Below are 14,733 nucleotides of genomic sequence, written 5' to 3'. Positions count from 1 at the left end.
CCACGACATTGTTCAATGTGGCTGCAGCCCCGCCAACGGAGAGAGTTGTCGTTCCCACTGCGAACACCCCTGCTGATGTGCCCACCTGCGTCGCAGTAACGGTTGCACCGTTTGCTGTAAAGAGTGCAATACTGGTCTCGACGTTTTGCGCAGGATCGCTGGCATCGTTAAGCGCTGCGACGGCAAGGGGCGTGTAAGCGGAGGAGAGAGCGATCGTCTGCCCGTTGATGACGGCAGCTGTGACGCCTTGGCCTGACGCCGCACTCTGATCACCCCCAGACGGAGCACCCTTCTGCGGGATGCTTACCACTTGGCCGTCGATTGTCGCTTGCTGGCCCGCTACTAGAGTGGTCGTGAGGCTCCCTGCTATAATCACCGCAGATGATCCTTCCTGCATTATGCTCACTTGAGTATCGCCGACTGTCGTTACTGCGGCTGCGGACGACGCGGGAGTTGATAGCGCTACGGTTTGACCATTGATCACGGCGGCCACAGTGGCCCCACCAGCAAGAGGACTGATGGTCTGACTTCCGATCACGGCTGCCGAGCCAGCATTCACTGTGTTTATGGTCCCTCCCCCAGCAATCACAAGCCATGATCCTTGCTGAATCATAGTCACCGGACTACCATCGCTTGCAGATACGACGGCTTGTGCAGCTTGGGTTGATGCTGTGGCCGTGAGCATGATGGTTTGACCGTTTACCACCGCGGCCGACGGACTGTCGCTAGATGCCGCACTGACGGTCTGGCCTCCCACTACGGCCACTGAGCTGGCGGCCAAGGTGCTAGTCGTCCCACTTCCAGCAACTACGAGGAATGAGCCCTGCTGGACAATAGTCGACGAGCCTTCGTTAGGCCTAGAGACCACAGCCTGGGCAGCTTGAGTTGGATCACTTGGACCAGAACTTTGCGAGGCAGGGCTCACAGGGCCAGAGCCGGTTGATCCAGAATTCGGAGACCCACTCCCTGACTGGCCTCCGCCTGACGCCTTTGGAAGAGTGGCAGCCGGCAATCCTACAGACGAGCCAGCTAGGAGAGAGGCAATGTTGGCCCCAGCCGCACTTCCCGCGAAGTCAACTGTGGAGCTGGCCTGGCCAATGTTCGTCGTGCTGCCACCGCCACCGGCGAATAAGGAAGCGATATTGCCTCCAGCCGCATTGACTGCGGAATCCAGAGTCGAACTTGCTTGGTCCGCACTCGTGGTGCCACCAACGATATTAGACCGCCCTGATGACACTGGGCTGCTTCCTGCGGGCTGCTGGTTATTACTGGGTGGATTATCGGTCGACGGAGCCGTAGACGCCGGCACTGGAGCACCGGCACCGAGAGCTGATCCGGACTCGGCGGGGTCGCTTGCTGAGGTCGCACTTGGGAGCGCTGTTGACTGTTGTGGCTGCGATGTAAAGGTGTCTAAGTTCTGTGATACTGCAGTAGGTGCAGTGACGGGATCGCTCTGTGTTGACGTCTGCGGCACTGAGGGCGCGGTCTGCGAAGGCGAGGCGGCGGCGACCGTGCTCGCGCCCGGAGCTGTAGTCACGCCCGCGGCGGTCGCAGCTTCCCCCAAGGCCTTTGGCGGGTCGAAGAAGGCGCCTTGGCCTCCAATAGGCAGGCAAGATGCCCATTCTGGCCGAATACTCTGGATTTGCGAAGGAATAGAAACAACAGGCGAATAAAGACCTTCCCAGATAGTACCACATTCAGGAAGATATCTCCCTGCCGCTGAAACCAGAGCGCTGTGGTTGAAGTACGATCCATTCGGAGACATCCATGTCGGATTTATGAAGGCATTGATTAAATCCCCCCAATTAGAGGAGCCCGGGATGTATGTTGCAAAGAAGTTTAAATCAGTGGCGCAGCTCCTCAATGAGAACCACCTGGCAGCTGGTAAGGGTTCGGAGCCAAATCCGCGAAGTTGAACGAGGTCGCGTTTCCAGCCAATGCCTGCACACCAAACCATGGTATCAACTGGCTGCTGACATCGGTGGGTGGCAAGGTGAGTACGTAGTCCGTCATCGGCTCGCCAACATTGCCGCAGTTATCGTATGCCGACAGTATTGAGATTGAGAACGCCACATCCGGACTCGTCACGGTCATGTTTCCCACAATGGCACTCCTGGGTGTGTTGCCGGTAACGGTTCGTCCAGGTGTATTTGCTTGGTCACAGATATTGCCTCCACTTGTTACAACAGGCCAGTAATACAGTTGTAGGACTGCACCGTTCCAAGTACCTGAGATACCAACAATTAGCGACGTCGCAGACAGCAGTAAAGACTCATACGCTTCCGAGACCTACAGGGATAATCTATATTGTTGGCACACAGGTTAGCCCTTGCCAGGTTTGAAGGCTGTGGACAAGGCGGCGACATTGCAAATGTGTCGCAATCAGGCGGTTTAGCATATTGACGCGAGCAAAGCCAATGCGAGGACCTGTATAATGTTGGTTATCACTATCAGCACTGGCCAAACGATACAAAGGTTTGCGGTTTCCCGCATCGTACCAGACTTCTGAACATTGTGCTGCGTTCAAGCTACACGGCGGCGGACTCTCTGGAAACGGTGTGATCGTGCTTGTGGATAGAGTGATTGTCTCGTATCTATGTTCCGTAGTCGTGAGAAAGCCATCAGTGCCCGAGACTCTTGGCCAGCCATCGCAGAGCGTGGTGTAGGGGGTAGCGTTAAAATTGGGGGTAACAGAGACCCAAGCTCTGTCAAACACCTTCGTGTCATAGGAGGCGTAGCCTGGGCTAGCTAGCCACGCAGCACTCGCTGACGCCCATGACGCCCATGTCGTTATGCAGCTTGGAAACGCGTCAACCGTGACTGTCATCTCGATCTCGCTCGTAAGGATCCTGTTGTAGCTTTGTGCGCCCTGGGGACGGAAGTCCAGAGTCGCGAGCGTGGAGCCTGGACTGGCGTAAAAGCTGCCAATTTCGCTCGCGAGTCGCGAGCCAGCAAACATATGAACCGTTGTTAGCGGCTTGACCGAACTCAAAGCCAACACATTTCGCCCTGGCATCACAGAGCGGGAGGCATACGCGCCAATCGTTTCCATCGACGTACTGGTACGTCGAAAATTTCCCGGTGACGGCCATGTCGCAGAGAACGGTGTATGTCAAGCCATTCTCATCCGTCCACTTGGTACGTTCGTGCAATCGCTCGCCAACCCGCCACCAAGGGTAATAGCTTGCTCTCCGGTGAATATTCCTGAGACGTATCCGGGCGTCATCGTGTTCGAGAGGATATCGATCGAGTCTCGCGAGGTACATGCGTACGTGCCGTTTGCCAGAGGGTAGACCTCGAAATAGAAGCAGCGCTCGTCGAGGTCGCACAGAAGCGCGCAAGCTGTGTAGTTGGCATCCGTCATCGTACTGACTTGCAAGATTGTCCCATTCGACGTCATGCCGCAGACCATGTTATAGACAAAGCCCTGTGAATCCATCCATTGTGTACCATTAACACAAGCTGTCGGCAAGCTGGTGCTTATGCCCGTATTGGCAAATTGGGTGATCGCCGTCGAAGCATTTACGTAGCTGATACCGGTGGCCGAGCCATTCAATCCTGCGTCACCACTCGGCAGGAATGCATACGTCGCCGCGACGGCATCGTCCGTCCTGTTTGTGGTTGCGTTCTTGGTGAATGTTGTGGGATTAGTCTGAGCTACTTCATTGACAAGAAGGGTGGCACTGGCGAATGCGGTGGAGTTGTTGGGTACGAATAAGAAGCCTCCTCGCGAAGTAACAGTAGACGTGCTGGACGTCAGAAGCGTTGCATCTAAAGTTGTTGCAGTCGAGTTTGATGACGTTGATGGGGCAGAGTTCTGCGATAGTGATAACGTCGAACTGGCCAGTCAGCCTCTGCCCGCTTGATCTTGTGGTAGAGTTGCGACGTTTGAAGTGCTGATCCCAAGGCCAAGGAGGATGTAGTCTCCAACAGCGGTGGTGGTGCTGGCTGTCGCTAAGGAATTTGCGCTTGCTCCTTGCGCTGTCGATGCGCTTAACAGGCTCGTGCTAGCTGACGACGCCGCACTGCCGGACGATGAAGACGATATAGAGATGACTGAGGAGCTCGCAGAGAGCAGTGACTCCCTTGGGGACGTGTCCGTGATCGCACTGCTTGTGGAGATCTGCGAGTCCGCTGCGAATATGTTCGGAGTCGCACCGCTTGTCAAGCCGAGACCTGAAGTGGTCGTATTCGGGTAAAATGTGAACGTCGAACCACTCGTTGATGTCGTATTCTGCTGTGTTAGCTGCGCCAGCGATTGAGCGCCAAAGAAAAAGAGACAGAGAAGCGCCATCGATACGACAAACGAAGGTGGAAGGTGCAACTAAGGAGATGCGCACTATACACTCGTAGAATCCAGGGGAATCCACAACGTACGGTAGGTCTGCTGTAAGTGTACCCCAGCGCAGGCTGAGTGAGGGTATACCGACGCCGAGCACTGCCGGCTTGGCCTGCACCACGACCTACAAATCTGCCGCAAAGACAGCAGAGAATGTCTGGCGGTGTCCCATCTGTTGCTAAGGGGTTCGGCTGGAGTGAAACCGGTGAACATCGATTGTTCGCAACTTGGCGGGCATGATCAAGTGCGCGATGGCGCACTGAACTGCATGCACCCATGCACAACAATGTGGGTTATTGGTCAACGCGGTGCTGGCACCGATCCTTCGCAAGTCAACCTTCTGCGCGAGTCAAGAAGGTCGCGCTTAGCACGTTGTAGATAGCAGCATGAACGGCTGCACATGCGAGACGGGATGAGACGAGAAACAGGCTGAGGTAGGGGCGGAGGCGCCTAAGACGGTTCCTGATTGGTCGACGCTTTGAGCCTCTAGTTGGGGGCCAAAGTGTGGACAAGCAAACGCCAAGATACTCGCTTACTGTTGCACAGTACGCATCGTCGTCGCCCACATGATATAACTCACTCTCGGCCGTATCCTCTCAAAGCTTCTGCCGTCCGTTGGAGCAAGTCGTTCTTGTCGTCTTGGCGCGCCCGTACCCGTACCCTATCACCGCGTACGGCTCGTCCGATCCCTCGACCTCAGCTGAAAAGACGAAGAATGCATAACTTGTAGGCAGCGTGCACCATTCGATGCTTCTTGATAATGCAAATATTTGCGAGACCTGCTCGGCCAACATCACCTCTTCCTTGTCCCGATATGTAGCTAATCATTTCGTGCTGCCGGATACATTGCTCACTACTGATACAAGGACTACCACAGACGTTGGCGCGTAAATCGATCGAGGCGCACGTTGTTCATGCACCTGTTCTTGTGACGACATGAGACTGTAGGGGGTCACTAGCTGTAAGCCGTGCGTCCGCAGGTCGACGAGGTGCTTGTGGAACTGCATAGAAAGGGACAGCGAGCCTTCATCGCTACAACGCTTCCGTATTTTGTCCTTGCCCATGTTTGAGGGATACTGCTTGGCTCAACGGGCGTAGCGTGAAGCGAACGAGCTCCGAGATGCGCCTCACGACAACACGGCAAACTGCTCCTACTGTGATGCAGACCCGCTATGAATCGTATCTTACCACGAATAGTTTGACGAGTTGCAACACCCGATCACTGCCCATTCCCTTGCCAAACGGTTCACCACAGTGACACACTCATGCCATCTGCTACTCGCTGGAAAACCTGATACTGCCTCCAAGACATCTTTACCAGAAGGCTACAAGTAGGCATAGAAAAGCTACAAGACCGAGCAGTCTCACATGTGTCAATCTGCGACGAGCTGCACAACGCAGAAGCAGATTCAGATATCACCGGACTACAACACTGTGTCTACGTGCTGCAAACGTGGACGACACCGGCGAAGCGTGGACGTGCTACTGGAAGGATGAAGCGCTTCGGCGGGTCGGCTGACACTGAAGTCTGGTCGGCCAAGACGCTGTAGGCTGCTCGGCTGACACGCGGTCACTGACGAAGCTGTGCGAGACCTCCATCCATGCGTTGCTGAGCGAAGGCAAACTATCTACTCCGCAGGCGGCGTGACATTAATCTTAGCCACCGGCGTACTCGGCGTCCTCCGACTCCAGAACCATCCGCCAGCGGCCTGTCCCTCAGCCGTCTTCCTCGCCAGCGGCGTCTCCCACGGCGTAGCCATCTCGCTTGAACCACCTAATGATTTGTTGTCGCTATCGTACGCCGCCGGCGTGGTGGGCACACTGAGCGAGCCTTCCTTCTCCCTCGCCATGAACTCCTCCCGGGCATGCTGAGCCGCCATCTTCGCGACCTCGGCTTCCGCCCTAGCAGCGTCAGCGCTCTTGTTTGCAGCATCAATTTGCGCTTGCAGAGCCTGCAGCATCTGCTCGTGCCGTTTGTTGGATTGTGTGAGCATGCGCTTGGCTTCGTCAACTTCAGCGCGGGCCTGTGCTTCGGATGTCTTAGCGTTCACAAGCTCGAGGAGAAGTGCTTCCTCGGGCACAGCTTCGTGTTCTGGTGTGGCGAAAACTTCACGGGTCGCAAGGGAGGATGAGCGTTGATGCCACATGCCCGGTGCCGGGATGGCGAGTGCCGGTGTGGGAGCACTTACGGACAGCGGTGTCTGTTCGGCCGTTGCGCTGACGGGTTCTAATGGTGACAGGGCAACCTCTACCATAGGCGGCGCAATGGCGGAAGGTGACGTTGCGGCCGTTTGTTGCGTTGGAATGCTAACTTCGAGCGGTAATGAGCGTTGCGACCGAGCCGCTCGCAGACTCGTTAGCGAAGATGTAGAGTCTCTTCGTCCAAGCCTGAGCTCCCTTAAGCCAGGCGCACCCGAAAGGCTACCCGTCCTTGATAGTCCGCTAGTGAGGCCGTCGATCGTGGTGCTGTTTCTGCGGGATGGTACCTCCTGAAGGATCTCCGCTCTTACAAGTCTGTCGCGCTCCCTACGCTCGACAACCCGAGCCTCCTGTTTCAACTCCTGAATCTTCAGCTCAAGCTTCTGCCTGGCCTTGAACTCTTCATTGACTCGCACACGCAACTCCTCAGCTTCTGCGCGTAGATCTTCGGTCTCACTAGTGTAGGCAGCCAGGCTTGTCTCGGCAATCTCGAGCCGCAGTGAGAGATCCCTGGATGAGATCTCTGCTTGAGCAAGTTGCTCGCGAGTCCGCACCAACATAGACCGTAATTGAGCTTTGGTCTCAAAAGAGAGCGACAGGCGTGCGTGGGTGTGCATGCGCTTGTCAACTTCCTCAAGCAGTTGATCCAGGCTGAGTCTCTGTTCGGTTTGCCTTGGCTGTAGGAACACGCTACTTGGTCGTGCTCGGCTGTGAACGTCCTCATCTTGAAGACTTGTGGCCGTTCGTGGAAGTGGCGGTAGCGTTTTTCTTCGCTCCGCTTTAACGTCAGCTTCCGCTCCGTCTCCTTCAATCTCGTCGTTGCGCTGATTGTCGGTATCACCGCTGCGCATACGTCGAATAAGCTGCTTGACCGCTCTGTGATCTTCGCCGCGTTCCTCGCGCTCACGCTGCAACATCGCCGCGAGCTGCGCATGCTCTCTCTGCAGCTCGCTCAACGCTGTTAGAAGGTCTTCAATCTGCCCGTGCATGTCTTTCTCCTCTTTGCTCAGGCCAGGAGTAGCAGGCACGCCATGTCCAGTACTGACACTGACTGTCCTCGTTGACGCAGCTTTCGACTTCATGCTCATCGTCTCAGCTGTGCTGTCACCGGTTGTGTCGGAGGATACCTCCGGCTCGGTCACAGTGGTCGATGCCAAAGACGCCGCGCCGGAGGAGTTGGTGCTCGACCCGTCACTGCCGTTGGCGTCTACGAGTGTGCTAATGCTGTGCTGACTCTTGCTCCGACGCAGAAAGTGGCCTGCGCGTGCCGTGAGCGATGAGCTCGTACTTTCATTCTCCGCAGAAGGAGGAGATAAAGTGCTTGTGCTTTTGCCTGGTGCATGCGCGGGAGCCCATAACCTGCCTAGAAACCTTGCCGCTGCAGCCTGTACGTCTGGTAAGAAACCGGCAGATTGGCCTACGGCCTCTGAGTCTTGCTTCTCAAACTCCCTCTCGAGCTCCGTTAGCCTTCCATGCGTAATTATGTTGCCCAAGCTTGTAAAGTCGTCTACAAGGTCATCTGCATTAATACCATAGCTGTCCCAAATGCCTCTGCCCAGCAGCAGCTGCATGATTTCCTCAAACTCCGTGCTCTCCATCATACGTTGCTCATTGCGCCGCATCAGCGCCAACGCCACTCTCATCACTGTCTCATTTGCACCTTCGGCAAAGATGACATCGTAGATTCGGAAAAGCATCGGCAGCGGACAGTTAACGGCGAAGCAGGACAAGAACCACTGACTCAAGTATGCCGGCTCGATCCCCAAGCTTGCGAAATGCTCCGAGAGTTGCGGATGATGCTGCTGGAGCAGTTTGCTGAATTGATAGATGCGCATATGGAGCCCGCTCAAACTCGGCAAGAACGATGGGCGCATGGCGTAATGGTCCATGAGCCGTACCAGAACGCAAAAGGCCTCTTTCTCGCCCATGTTCATCAACAGCGGACCCACCAAGAAACCCATCCCTTGACAATAACCGATATCCTTGTCGTATAGTGAGTAGCATTTGAGCACTCTCCCGAGCATTCTCTGGCCTTCACCTTCGGCGTCCTGGAACAGTTCGACTCCTGGGAAGCTGCGACCGACATCCTTGTTGATGATGCCTTCGTAAGGGCTCTTTTCATGCTGCAGGCGCTCGAAGGCGTCTTCAAGCAATCTTTCGCGAGCACCAGCCATGGACTGCCAGACCACGCCTCTGAGTGGCGGCGGGATCCCACCACGAATCTTTGTCGCTGTGAGCGTGGGTAGTCGCGAGGCGGTTGATGGGTAGTTCTGAACAAGCGCTGCCCAGAACTCCAGCTCGGTCATCGGTGGTGGCTCAGGCAGCTCTTCCAATATCTGCGTGTTTGGTGATATGGCCAAGCTATAGCGTATCGAGGGCGCATTGCGATCCTGCACAAGCTTCCTAAGATGGCCCATGCTCGGCGGCCTGCTGCCGCTCCGCATACGGTTCGTACGTTGCGCCTCTGCATTACTTACTTGTGTTGCAGCAGATGCAGCACTAATCTTCGCATTCTCTTGCTCAAGCCGGGCAAGTAAGAACGCAGTGCTCTCGTCCTCAACACCCTCGGGCAAGTCTCTATCCTCCTTCTCCTGCCACTCAGACTCGTCTAATGCTTGCCAGTCCACCTCCAGTGGTGCATCGTCAAACGGCACGGTCACAGCAATCGGCGCGTTAAGGCTGCTGCTTCGAGCGTGAAAACGGTGAGGCTTCGGCACTGCCAAGCTACCTTCTTCCATGACCTGCACAGCAGGTTCTTGCAAGCGGTCAAACTGTTCGTCCTGCCAAGGCGACCGCTCCACGGGTGTCAGTGGCTGGTCCTTCATCACGTCGAAAAGTGTGCTCTGCCGTTCCATCTGCGGTCTTTGCAAGCCTTCCGCAGCCCACATGTTCTGCAGGATGTCGAGACTGCTGATCTTGCGGTGGTGTTTGCTCTCACGTACCCTAGGCGTAGCAAGTACGTCCTCTACCTGATTAGGTGAGAGATGGTCGTAGTCTAAACTGGTGTCGGAGAGAGCCACGGAGGCCATAGAGTCGCGGAAGCCGGAGGAGCGATAGCTCGCTTCGTGAGCAGTCAGTGGAGACACTGGCGCAAGTGGCGTGTGAGGCCGTGAATCTGCGTATATCGAGCTTGGCGAGCGAGGCGTCTGCGGTGTCTGCGATCGCTCGGGTTCCGGAGATTCAAGTAAGGGTGAGGCTGTCACAACTGCGCTGTCATAGAGGCTCGGCGCATTGTTGACGGGTAAGTGCAGGTCTGCATCTTGCGAATGCTGGTGTAGTGGTGGTGAGGGTGGCGGCGAATGGGCAAGCTCGACCGCTACACTCTCGACGTAGTCTGCGTTCGACTTCTGTGTTAATAATTCATTACCAGGCTGTCCTGCAGAATCCGTTCCCACCTGCTCTGGCCGCTCAGACTCACGCGCCTGCACTGTCTGGTTTCTTGGCTCGCCAGGCAGCTCCGAGTCTGCCTTGTCGATCGACGGTGCGTGGCGGTAATCCTCCTCCTCCACCGGGTACCCAAGGTCATCAGGAACAGCATGTCCTTCAGGCAGTGCGATGGGATCTTCATGCAGTGAAGCTTCCTCCACCCAAGGTTCCATCCCTTGCATATCTTCTACATACTGTGACTCCCGTCGAGACTCCACCTCATGAAACTCGTCTTCCTCCTCATCTTCGTCGCCACGCACCGCATGGCCATCGACGCTTCCACCACCCTCTTGGCCATCCCCCTCGGACTGATCGTCCAAGCTTCCCTTCCTCTTCTTCTCTAACTCCGCCTTGAGAAATTCCCGCCCGCGCATCCTGTCTGCTTTAGCCGCAAGGCAAGCGAAGCAGATGCACTTGGCTTCTCCGCTGTGCACTGCTTGCATTCATGCGCGTCTCCTCCCACCAAGACCGTCTACACTCGCAGATTCCACTTTTCCAATAGCAACAACGTGCGGCAACACGGCAATACGAATAAGGAAGGTCAAGGCCGCACAGTAAAGACTGACAATTGCTCGGACCAGGAGATGCAACGACAAGACTACGAAGGACAAGCACTTGGAATGAGACGAGGAAGCCGTTCAGACCAGCATGAAGCCCCTGATGATCGCAACTTCTCCTGACACTTGTGCTGCATTTAAGCTGCAGGGGCTGGCCTGCCCGTTCCGTTACACGCTAGTCTATGGTCGCGTTCGCACGTGAGACAGCGGAGGTGGAGAAACCGTTTCGTGCCATCTTTTGGTTGTCGGTACCGAGATTCACCATCCTTCCCTGAGCCATCTGTAGTCCAGTCAAGTCGAGCGCGACGCTTTCGCATATCTCTAAACCAATTCTGCCAACCAACAAACTACACAACTTTTACCGCTTGTCCCGCTTCTCACAGCGCGAATCTTGTGTTACTCTTGAACAAAAGAATCGCATTCTTCCCATCCCTTCAGTGATCAACATTGTAGATCTCACTGGTCAAAAGGCGGAGAGCTCTTGCATTGCTGCAGGGCCCGCATTGTTGTACACACTTTTCTGTCAGTACGATCAGGAGTTCGTTATTGTGCCAGGTGTATGGGCGGGAAAGCGCTAACAATATCGACTGTGACTCGGCAAGCACTGTGTGCGGATGGAGTGCCCCATTGCTTTGCGAGATCTCAACTTCTTGCAAGCGTCATCTGTCATTACAGAAAGACTGAGCCTGATCGCCCCTATGATGCGGTGTTAGGCAACAAGCGAAGACGCTGGCGTTTGTGGTACACTTCCTGCCTGCTATATTCTTCAAAGCATGAGCCAATTGCTTGAGCATACGGTAGGTGTTCACGCATGAGATTCAAAGGACAGTCTCGAGCTTTAGCAACACTCTCGTATCAACATAGTGGAACGAACACCTTTCCTCGTCTACAACGTAGATCTTGCGCATCCATCGAACATGTCGAGCTTAGAGTATTGGCTGTTTGCATGGGCATGAGTTTAGCGACATACTCACCGAGAGCATCGACCATGAGTTGCACTGTCTCCAAGCTAGGAGGGTATTGCTGTAGCATGGCAGATCGTATGGTAGCTTATGGGGAGGCCACTGACACAGGGTTAGCGTATAGCCAGCCGTGGCTCCACAAAACAGCAACTGGGACAGCGTGCTCACGCCGCCGTAATCTCATAGTCACCAGTCCGGCAAACGGCAGCCTAAGAGTTCCAGTGGGAAGGAGATGTCTGCGTTCCACCCAGCAGCCTTAGCGGCATAAGCCAGCTTACTGCGCTCCACAACCCGGAGATGCTGTCATTCTCGTACAGTTTCGTCGCGTCTCAACGACCTGTCGCTCTGTCATATGGTCATATGCCGTATATGAGGTGGAATGCGCGGTGCAGCTGTCAGCGGAAGCCTGCACTGGGTATGAAGACACCATGCATGATACCACGGCAGTCGGAACACCACAAGCTCCTGTAGCGGCCATAGATATCCTAACGCAAGCGTATGAAACGGAAAGTGAGTTGCAGAAGACTTTGGGAAGAGTGAGAAGTCGGACGCACCGCAAGGCTACCGCGAGCCTGATGCCCGGCGAGTTGGCTCACCCCTCCCGCAGCCTCTCGAGTACGCAGTCGCGAACGGCTACGACGGCTCAGAAAACCACACCATCACGTCCGACGTTGAGTTTAACAGCCGTGCATCTGTGAACAAGGCCAACAAGCAGCGGCGACTCGAGGTTCTGGCGGGCGGAGAGATGGCACAGGCTGATGGACCAGCTCCTCCACCTATCAACGCAGGGTCGCGAGTACAGTCCGGAGCACAATCAGTTCATCATCCAGCAGAATGGGCTGTTCGGCGGCGCTGCTCACGGAATACTTCAACATGCAATATCCGGATCAGCTGCAGGCAAAGGGGACAACTGCCAGCGATGTGGGCCATGTCGCCGAGCTCAAGGCTATGTGAAGCTCGTATCTACCCTGAGTGATTACGAGATCTGCTGAGCAAATCAGTTGTAGCACTCGCGAACGGTGGCTTCAGCGAGGCGTAAGCGACTACCACCTCGTCTCCGTGACTCTGGCAGGGCACACCAAGTCATTGCTATAGCGCGTCAAGATGATGTTGTACTATATGTCAGTTACAGTACCTCTTACAAGCCTACATATTTAGTAGTACATATGCCAATTTTACAGTCTCACAATGCGAACCTATAAACCCTGAAATCTGCTAAGTGGAGACAGGTTGGCCCTATTAAAGTTGCGTCTACCGCGCTATACCCTATGAGGGAGTATGCGACGCCATCGTCAACATTCACAGCTCAGCACAAAGCGAACGCACCCTCGTCTTGCTGTATAGCCTAACGAGCGCGGTCACCATGAGGCTTTCTAGTCTGCCCACCGTACTGCTTGTGGCACTGACGCCCATGATCAGCGATGCGGCGCACACGAATAACTGGGCGGTGCTTGTCAGCACCTCTCGCTTCTGGTTCAACTACCGACACATGGCCAACACACTCTCCCTATACCGCACCGTAAAGCGACTAGGCATTCCAGACAGCCAGATTATTCTGATGCTCCCGGATGACATGGCGTGCAACCCACGCAACACCTTCTCCGGCAGCGTCTTTAACGACAAGAGCCGGGAGCTTGACCTGTATGACCAGAAAAAAGATGCAGTCAAAGCAATAGAAGATCAGGGCGAAGATGTTGTGGGTAGCGAAGGTGGCGAGACAACTGGTCAACCCATGCCAGCTGGCATTGAAGTCGACTACCGTGGCAACGAGGTCACTGTCGAGAACTTCATCCGCCTCCTTACCGACCGCTGGCCCTCTTCCCACCCTACGTCTAAGCGGCTTATGACGAATGCGCACTCCAACATCTTGATCTACATGACCGGTCACGGTGGCGACTCATTTCTCAAGTTCCAAGATGCGGAAGAAATCTCCTCCCATGATCTTGCGGACGCCTTTGAGCAGATGTACGAGAAGCGTCGCTATAACGAGCTGATGTTCATGATAGATACTTGCCAAGCTAATACGATGTATACCGAACTCTATAGTCCAGGAATCGTAGCTACTGGAAGCAGTGAAAAGGACCAAAGCAGCTACAGCCATCATGCCGACCAGGATGTGGGTGTGGCGGTGATTGACCGATGGACATACACCAACCTGGAATTTTTGGAAACGAAGCTGAACAGTACCAGTAGCGATGTGCGGTTGGGCGAGCTGTTCGACTACTACACCTTCGACCGTGTGCACAGTGATGCTGGCGTGCGATATGATCTCTTTCCTGGAGGCGAGGAGGCGGTGCGTGAGAAGCGTGTGCTTGACTTCTTCGGAAATGTGCAAGGAGTGGATGTCGAGACTGGCTCTACGTCTGCGAGAGAAAGCCTTGGCAACTGGCGTTCAGACCTCCAAGCGCTGCAACTGCTTACCGAAAGGCAGCTCAGGCACAATGAAAGCGCGAACAGCGCCTCGCTGGTCTCGGAACATGTGATACCGATTCGTCGGGAGACTGCTCCATTGAAAACCGATGTCGGCGACGGGCGAGTGAAGCAGGCATTGGGTGTGGCCGCGTTATTAGCGCTCGCTGGAGCATGGCACTTCATGTCGAAGCTATGAAGATGTAACAAGCTCCCAAGGTTCTCCCTTACGCTGCGGGTACAGCATGGCCCGGGTCGCTGAAGAGCTGCAAAGAGGTTGTGAACCATGAACGCAGGCCGTTGCTATGTTCTTCGTTTGGGCCGAGGTGCTGTCCAAAGTGGCCTTGCGTATCGCCCACCATGATCCTGGCGACGTTGCTAATCTGGCTAAGATGTCTTATTAGTCTGCAACTCCGCCCGAATTAGCAGATTGCGGAATGGTGGGCGAGCTGGAACACGTCACGCCCATGCTCCTGACGTTCTGTCGCTGGGTTGCCGTGGCATATGGTTGACTTCCCATGCATCCTGGTAGCCTGGCAAGGCATCATCGAGTATATCTGATGGCTGGCCCACTCCTTTTCCCGCGGTAAATGTATAAGACCTGGATATCCTGGGACACCAAAGCCACAAGGGCATGCCAGACCGCGAACCTTCAGCTCGCGCAAATCGTGCGTGCGACTCCATTCGCCCTCGTTCCTGTGACGTACATGTGACGGCCCACTACGACATACAGCTGGCGCGCCACGTTACAGGCGTACCTTCAATGCTCTACTGTCAAGTACGCGAGTGTGGGATGGCCGCTCGAGCCCTACTTTCGCCTCCTCGCCCGGCAGGAGGTAGT

At 55.3% G+C, this 14,733-nt stretch overlaps 4 protein-coding genes across 4 annotated transcripts; 2 read left to right on the top strand and 2 right to left on the bottom strand.

Annotated features, from left to right (window-relative positions):
• Positions 1-1,860: 1,860 nt before the first annotated feature.
• BAUCODRAFT_20732 (uncharacterized protein) lies at positions 1,861-4,294 on the bottom strand (the record flags this gene model as incomplete). Its single annotated transcript, XM_007673670.1, has 5 exons — positions 1,861-2,228; positions 2,294-2,427; positions 2,499-2,977; positions 3,143-3,817; positions 3,887-4,294. 5 exons carry the CDS (start codon positions 4,292-4,294, stop codon positions 1,861-1,863), a joined length of 2,064 nt encoding a protein of 687 aa, XP_007671860.1.
• A 1,673-nt stretch (positions 4,295-5,967) lies between these two features.
• Positions 5,968-9,276, bottom strand: BAUCODRAFT_61793 (uncharacterized protein; the record flags this gene model as incomplete). Its single annotated transcript, XM_007673669.1, has 4 exons — positions 5,968-6,523; positions 6,677-6,828; positions 6,880-7,328; positions 7,380-9,276. The coding sequence occupies 4 exons, from the start codon at positions 9,274-9,276 to the stop codon at positions 5,968-5,970; spliced, it is 3,054 nt and encodes a 1,017-aa protein (XP_007671859.1).
• Positions 9,277-11,911: 2,635 nt separating this feature from the next.
• BAUCODRAFT_20730 (uncharacterized protein) lies at positions 11,912-12,459 on the top strand (the record flags this gene model as incomplete). The annotated part of the gene is made up of 2 exons (XM_007673668.1): positions 11,912-12,019; positions 12,091-12,459. 2 exons carry the CDS (start codon positions 11,912-11,914, stop codon positions 12,457-12,459), a joined length of 477 nt encoding a protein of 158 aa, XP_007671858.1.
• Positions 12,460-12,876: 417 nt separating this feature from the next.
• Positions 12,877-14,526, top strand: BAUCODRAFT_29026 (uncharacterized protein). Its single transcript, XM_007673667.1, has one exon. The coding sequence runs from the start codon at positions 12,895-12,897 to the stop codon at positions 14,089-14,091; it is 1,197 nt and encodes a 398-aa protein (XP_007671857.1). The 5' UTR covers positions 12,877-12,894; the 3' UTR covers positions 14,092-14,526.
• Positions 14,527-14,733: the final 207 nt, after the last annotated feature.

This window comes from Baudoinia panamericana, assembly GCF_000338955.1.
Source record: "Baudoinia panamericana UAMH 10762 unplaced genomic scaffold BAUCOscaffold_1, whole genome shotgun sequence".
NCBI classification, from domain to species: Eukaryota; Fungi; Ascomycota; class Dothideomycetes; order Mycosphaerellales; family Teratosphaeriaceae; genus Baudoinia; species Baudoinia panamericana.
The sequence above is the reverse complement of the archived record's forward strand: the minus strand, read 5'-3'. Positions and strand labels throughout refer to the sequence as shown.